The sequence below is a fragment of the Trichosurus vulpecula genome, chromosome 6, assembly GCF_011100635.1.
Source record: "Trichosurus vulpecula isolate mTriVul1 chromosome 6, mTriVul1.pri, whole genome shotgun sequence".
Classification (NCBI taxonomy): Eukaryota; Metazoa; Chordata; class Mammalia; order Diprotodontia; family Phalangeridae; genus Trichosurus; species Trichosurus vulpecula.
This window is the reverse complement of record NC_050578.1, coordinates 260714112-260722142: the sequence shown is the minus strand read 5'-3', so window position 1 is coordinate 260722142 and position 8031 is coordinate 260714112. Positions and strand designations below refer to the sequence as shown.

The window sequence follows — 8031 nt, the reverse complement described above, 5'->3', positions numbered from 1 at the left end:
AACATAGAGTATTGAAGAAGAGACTGAGAAAGAAGGTACATTTGAGAAAGGTCAAGCTGATATTTAAAATGGAATAATGTAAAGGAAAAATTTCAGGAGAAGAAAGAGACAACTGAGTGGCTGCCAGCTACCAATCAAAGCCAGGTTTCCATTTATTGGAGCCAGGACTGCTGCTGTAAAATATACAGGCCTACTAGTCCATTGGCTCTTAACTTTGTGTCATGTATCCCTGTGGCAACCTGGGAAATCCTATGGGACCCTCTTACATTATGAGAATAATGATTTTTAAAAATATGTATAAATGTATGTGTAAGTATATACATATATATATGTATATATATATATATATGTGTGTGTGTGTGTGTGTGTGTGTGTGTGTCCATATATCTATGTATGGGTAAACATACATATACATACATGTGCATATTTGTGTACATATGTATACGTATTTAGGTTGTCAGGGAATCTAATATCTAATACAATTTAAATATCTATTATAAAATTTTAGGAACATCAGGTTATTATCCTCCACTCTAGTCTTTCCTCTTCCCTATTTATCATGACCATGGTTATCAGAAAATGATCCTATACCTTCTGTCTTGAAAACTGTCATTAGTTCCTCATTTTTAAAGGAGGGGACCCAGAATTTTATTCATTTAGAGCAAGTATGGCCACAAACTACTATTAAATGTCTTATCTGTAAAAATTTTAATGCATAAGCACTCCACTACGGTTAAGCAAGTCCATTCATCTTCTGTAAAGATTCCTGAGCTCTCCTACATCCCACATTTTCAATTAAAGCATTCTCATCTATTGTCTTATTTAGCCTTCATAATTACCTGGAAGGAATTAAGGGGGTTGTAAATGATTGCTAAATGCTTTTTTCACCATTATGCCAGAAGTACATGTATACGTGGAATAGAAAAAAGAGGAAAACATGTTTCATGGAAATATAGTGACATATTTGTATAGAACAAGCCAATATAGAACTAAAAGATTTCAAAATTAGAGGAACTTCAAAGGCCAATCAATACTCTTTCTCGCAAATAATCCTCACTATAGTATTCCCAACAAAGATTCCCATCCAGATTTTGTTTGAAGACACCAGCATGAGAACTTGAGCTCCTACTAGTTTATGAAATGGCTCATTCTACTTACCAACTGCTCTGATTATGAAAGTTCTCCCTCTACCCACAGGTAAAAAGAACTAAATGCAAGCCGTCCAGGAGAATGAACACGGTATATGAACTCAGAGGAAATTGGTAGACTGAGTTAAATTCTGACCTCAATTATTTTATACTTCTTTGACTAAATGAACTCAATTAAATTCTTTATTCATTGTGCTATGTAAAATAAGTGCAATTAAATAAGTAGCCCCCAATATTCTTTTTTTGCCAATAAAACAATGAGGTCATGACCATTTTACAACTTCCAACACTTGCTCCAAATTTTGCAATCTGGAGGCAAATGGAACAGACACAATCCCTACTACTCGTGATAGCTCTCATGTGCTCTCTAAATCTTTTTACTTACAGTTCAAACATGCTAAATCTCTTCAGTTAATCTTCATGAAACATAAACTGAATAAATTTCAATCATCCCAGTTCTCTTCCTATGGAAAATTTATCATTTATCAGTGTTCTTCTTACAATATGTCATGGGGAACTAAACACAATATTCTAAAAGTGGACTGTTCCTGGAAGAGTCAAAGGGGAGCATGTCCTTTTTCCTGTAGGTTATGACTCCAGTTTGACACCGTAAATCACTTTTGCCTCTCAGAGCACACTGCTCTCTCATAGGAAGATTAGTGAACACCAATTAAGAAAAAATACTATTTAATCAAACATTTTTTGGTGTGTTACAATGAAGATATTTTTTAAAGCCAAGTAAACTTTAAATGTATTCCTATTTCATTGCAACTTATTTAATTTGGTATAATATTTTAGCCAATCAAGAATTTATTGAAATCCATCTGTAATCATGGCATTATTTATTCCTCCTTTATTTGGGTCATTTGCAAATAGATTATGAATATCAAGTATGTCTTTATACAAGTGAATGATAAAAATGTTAAACAGTGTAGAACCAAGAAGATATGGTAATGATTATTAATGGACACTTGATTATAAGACAATATTAAATCTGTGCTTACTCTTTGTTCCCAACATTTAATGAATCCTCAATCTAACTAAATATATTATCAGCTATGCCACGTTGCTCTATTTTGTGTATCAAAATAGCAAGAAAGATTTGATGAAATGCCCTGCTAAAATTGCTCTTTAAGATTTAAAAAAAAGTATTGTTGTCAAAAATACTCACTGAGGTAACTAATATAATTATATCATAAGAAAATTTACAAATCAATCCACCCCACCACTATTCAAATGAAGAAACTGAGGCAAAGAGAAATTAAATGACAAATCAGGGTTATACAACTAGGCAGTGCAGTGAATAGAATGATTGTCTTGAAATCTGAAATACATGAATTCAAACAAATCCTGCCTATGAAACCTATTAGGTGTATTAGTCTGGGAAAATAAGTTAACTTCTCCTAGCCTCAATTAACTTATCTCCAAAATGAGTAGAATTATAGTGTCTATTCCAAAGGGTTATTTTGAAAATGAAATAACATAGCATACGTAAATCACTTAAAAAATTAGTGTACAGGACTTTGCAAATACTCTGCAAATGCCAGCTACTACAATTATTAGTAGTATACCTCTAAGGGGGATTTGAACCCAGGTCTTCACGACTTCAGAGCCTGTACCTTATGCACTGCACTCTATGCCTCTTCTCTAAGTCATGTTTATGTATAAGAGCATACAGATTCAAAGAGTATAAATTTCCTAGTTCATATTCATCCAGTTAAGGGGCTTTAGGCATATAAATGTAGTCTTCTTAGATTCCAAGGCCTACCTCTTTTCACAAGACATTTCTAGTGTAGAATCCAAAAAAAAATCAAGGCTCCCTTACTGAAAACTTTTACTTTCTTTACAGACAAAACAACTCTTGCCTGAATTCAACATCTGTATGGAATAAATGGATAATGGAAATAATGTGACTGAATTTATCCTATTGGGGCTGACTGAGAATCCAAAGATGCAGAAAATTGTTTTTGTTGTGTTTTTCATTATGTATGCTGTAACAATGGTGGGTAATATACTCATTTTAATCACTATTGTCCTCAACCCTAGCCTCGATTCCCCAATGTACTTTTTTCTTGCCTACCTGTCCTTTGTAGATGCCTGCTATTCCTCTGTGAATACACCTAAACTTATTATAGACTCACTTTATGAAAAGAAAACCATTTCCTTCAATGGTTGCATGATGCAAGTCTTTGGAGAACACTTTTTTGGAGGTGCTGAGGTCATCCTACTCACAGTAATGGCCTATGACCGGTATGTGGCAATTTGCAAACCCCTGCACTACATGACAATCATGAGTTCGCAGTTGCGTGTCCTTCTAGTGGGTGTGGTCTGGATAGGAGGCTTCCTTCATGGAACAATACAGATGCTCTTCATAATCAAGATTCCATTTTGTGGTCCTAATGTCATAGATCACTTTATGTGTGACTTAAATCCTTTGCTAAATCTTGCCTGCACTGACACTCACATCTTTGGTTTATTTGTTGCAGCCAACAGCGGTTTCATCTGCTTCTTAAACTTCCTTCTGTTAATGGTCTCCTATGCTGTCATTCTGAGTTCTCTGAAGACTCACAGTATGGAGGGGAGACGCAAAGCCCTTTCCACCTGTGGTTCCCACATCACTGTGGTCATTTTTTTCTTTGTTCCATGTATGTTTATTTATATTAGACCTCCAACAACATTCCCCATTGATAAAGCTGTGGCAGTCTTCTACACAATGATTACCCCCATGTTAAACCCTTTAATCTACACACTGAGAAATGCACAAATGAAAAACGCCATCAGAAAATTATTCAGCAGAAAGGAGATTTTGGTTAGCCAGTAAAGGCCCCCTAATCAAATCATCAGACTCCAAGTCATGTGTGAGGGAAAGGAAAGAAAAAGAAAAAGAAGAAAAAGATTTTATTGGTAAGTGAAGGGAAAATTTAAGAATAACAAAATTGCTATCTAATATTCACTGAGTCTACAATGGGATCTTTTTTTCCCATTTGATTTCTTCTAATGTTCAAAAAGGGCTCCCTATGAGGAAGGTATATACTTAGCATTTTCAAGTCATTTTTCATACAGTCAATAAATTAATAATAGAGGAGAAATGGAAGACCTACAGGCCCAATGAAAAGACAACACTATATCCCTTAATTACTGAATATATACATATCTAGACACTACAAGTAAAGTAAGCATTAGATTTTTTTAAGAAACTGAAATGTTAATGTAGGTATAGTTTTCATTAAAAATATCAATTAAATTTTACAAGTATTTTGTATTTGCCTACTCTATATCAGGCATTGTCCACAAGAACACAGTACTTAATAAATGTTTGTTAACTGACTCAATGCTTACTGCAAAGGATACATAACCAACAATAAAGATATTGTTGCCCTCATGAACCTTCTACTATATTTTCGGGAAAACATGAATACTCAGAAGTAAATGGAAAAGAGATACAAAATAAAAACTAAGTAACTTTAGAGGGAGGCCTAAACATTTGGGGCATATGGGAAATTAGGGCTGCTCTCATGTAAAAGATGGCACTTTGTCCAAGCTTTCAAGTTTGCCAGAAATCTTACTACGGGGAGAAAATAAGAGGTTTTTTTTTGTTTTGTTTGCTTTGTATTGTTTTACCAAACATGAGAAACAGAAATTGCAAAGGAGATGGAATGCTCTATATGACGGGTAGCAAGGAGGCCCGTTTTGGAATGCAAAAATTGGGAAGGAAAGCAATGATGAAAATCAGAGGACTACAAATACAGTTGTGGATTACATGCATAAAGAACTCTTCCTACATTCTAAACCTTATTCTTTGCATCTGGTTTGACTGGGTTCCATGTCCATTCAGCTCTGCAATCATCTGACCTACGTTTCTTTGTCTTGTCCGTTCCTTTTATAATAATACAACGAAAGTCTTTGTCAAAATTACTGAGAATATCTGGGTAAACCATGCATTCATCACTATCCTGATCTGTCAAATAATATTGTAGATATATATCTACTTCTATCAGAATCTATATGTTAATTCATATCTTTGCAATTTATATACATTTATGTAAGAATAAGACTTGTGTGTCATGACATTTTATTTAAAGAAAGACTAAATTTTTATTACTACTATTTATTTTTCTAGTCACCCATCAATTTGATACCTTTCAAAATGTGGTCTCAAGACCCCTGGAGATTATTGAAGTAAGTATTACTTGTCACTCATAGTTATAGCACCCACCTACATTCCACTAATTTCCTAAAAGGCCTTATCAATTATTGCAGTTTTTCAAGGTCCAAGGACATTGTTAAAGAGTTTAATGTGATTACTAAAAGCATGATAAAGTGAAGAGGAATTAAAACTACGTATCAAAAGATACAACATCTCCATTCCAATCTCCCATTCTAGTTGTAGTCCATTTCCAAAACCAACTATCTGGAGCTGAGTCAGCATTGAAATTTATCATTTTATAATACTACCCCTGTTCTATTAAGGCCAGGATCAAGAGTACTGTGATATAATCCTTAAAGGAATTGTGCAGTGCTGCTGAGACTTTGATTATTTTGACTGCATCTTCATAAATGGCCTGGATAACTTCCTAATATCACGGATGCTTATATATGTCTGGCCCGGGCATCTATGTATGCCTGCAACCAGCCTTTTAACAAGGACATTACTCACATGGCACAAAGGTGAATATCCACAGAGTATGTCCCCACAGTCACAAATATAACATAACCAAACCAGAATGCATGAGCATGGTTTTGTGGGATTCTTGATCTCTAGTTCTTCTTCCTACTTATCAAAGTTTCAAGTAGTTATCTACAAGGTAAAGACTCTGAAGAAAGAAAAACAAGTCTAGACCAGGTTTAATGAGCTATGAGAACATGGATGATTAAAAGATGTGAAGATATGTCCTTATCTTGGGATCTTCAACTTGGTTCAATATTTTGATAAATATTTTCCAATATAATTGGTATCCATCATAATCTGACATAAAATAAGGATTTTATGCCTTTAAAATATTATTCTGAGAATGGAGGAACACAGTATTCACTAGTCATCCTATGTGGACCATCAAACAACCAAACACACACACATATGCATGCTTGCACACACACACACACACACACACACACACACACACACACAAACACACAAGGAGTAAGTAGTTCTGGCATAGAAAAAGGCACAAGACTGGGACAGTATTAGCAGAAAAGGGATTTTCAGAATGTACAGTGATGGAAGTAGAAGAGTGGTATAGTAACTCTGATTTGTGTGTACCTAGTAGTAGAATCATACTAGGAAAGTGAACCATGAGAGGAATTTTTCCTTAGGTCACATTGACATGTATATTAGAGTTTTCAAGCATGAGAAAAAGAAAGCAAGCCTGTGAGTCAAAAACTAAACTTGAGAAAGGAGGTACCTGAAAGTCAATGCAAATGTGGCTGCAAGAAGAATGAAATCGGGTGGAATTCAAAGGAGAAAAATTACAGAGTAGAGGAGAATGAGAAAAAGTAAGGTGCAGCAGGAATCAAGAGTCCCTACATCTACTCAAGTGTCAGTGGGTATAAAAATATAGACCACTTCACTGTAGAATGTGGACCAGGGTTCAGTGACTTTTAAAAATAGTTTAGGATTTTTCAGCACCGTACAATAAAAGGTAGGGGTGAGATGAAAGAGTCTTAGATAAAGGTGATATGAGTTTCAGAAACCATCTTGTTTGTTTGTTCATTAATTACCTATTATTTATCCGTTCATTCCTCCATCTATTTGCTTATTTATTTATTCATTCTTCCTTTGTTTCTTTGTTGAAATCTGGTTCTCCTTACCTCACCCAGCCTAGAAGAACCATTCATGATTACAAATCTGCCACTGTCAGGTACTATGATATAAAGGGATGTGTGGTCACTGCTCTCCTGTCCTTTACTCTAGTCTATGAGTAACCACAAATAGTCTTTACCTCCTTGAACTGTGAGCAGGGTACCTACCACACTATGGCCACAGCCTCTACTGTGTTAATGTTCCCCCTTAACCTGGGGGTAAGCCCATTTTTTACTCAGGTGGAAGATTGGACTAAGGGGTGTCTAACATCTTTTCTACTTCCCAGATTCTGTGACTGAAGTTTCCTTCTCCCTCCACTTTGGGTCATAATGTAATAAATTAGGCAAGATTTTTAGAGTCTTATTTTAAGGAACTCCCCCTATCCAGCTTTTTTTTTCAGAACCAAGGATAGGACACATAGACCTAGAAACTGAAAAGGAACACTCAGAGGAAATCAATAAGAGAGGTGATTTAAATTTTATAAATCTCTATCACTTATATTATTGATTATGTCTTTCACTTGATAAATAAACTCCATCTTCTGTCAGTCTATTTTTACTAAGGAAGAAATTCTGTTGCCTGAAGTTATTGGATTTTTAAATTTAATATACATGAGAAAGCATTCCCACACATGAACTGAGGTAATAGTTGCTCTGTCTCTAGTTTATCCTTGAAATGAACTGTCTTATAAATCTAGTCAATACAGTTTCTGGGGATCCTTAACTTAACTCCCACTCACAATGCAGAGTTGAGCCCACTGATCATATCTTCTTTTTTCCTTCAGAGCTCAAAGAGGTAGTCCTAAAGGTTAGGATGTTTCTCCTAATGCTGTCAGCTCAAGCTCTCCTTGCTGTTCATTCCACTCAATATCAGTAATCAGTTATCACTTGAATATTAGCTGATTAATGACAACTAACATATCATTAATGTTACTAACTACATTGATTAGTGTTATATCTTTTCATCAATTAACCTCAACTAGCTTTTAATAAATAAGGATATTTAATGAGAAAAAAACACTATGGATGGAGATTTAAAAAAAATTGGTAGAAATAACTAGTAGGATTGGTTTTATGAAATCAC

General features: G+C 34.8%; 1 protein-coding gene across 1 annotated transcript; it reads left to right on the top strand.

Annotated features, from left to right (window-relative positions):
* The first annotated feature begins 3024 nt into the window (after positions 1-3024).
* Positions 3025-3969, top strand: LOC118854542 (olfactory receptor 4C46-like). The gene has a single exon (XM_036764910.1). The coding sequence runs from the start codon at positions 3040-3042 to the stop codon at positions 3967-3969; it is 930 nt and encodes a 309-aa protein (XP_036620805.1). The 5' UTR covers positions 3025-3039.
* The last annotated feature ends 4062 nt before the right edge of the window (positions 3970-8031 follow it).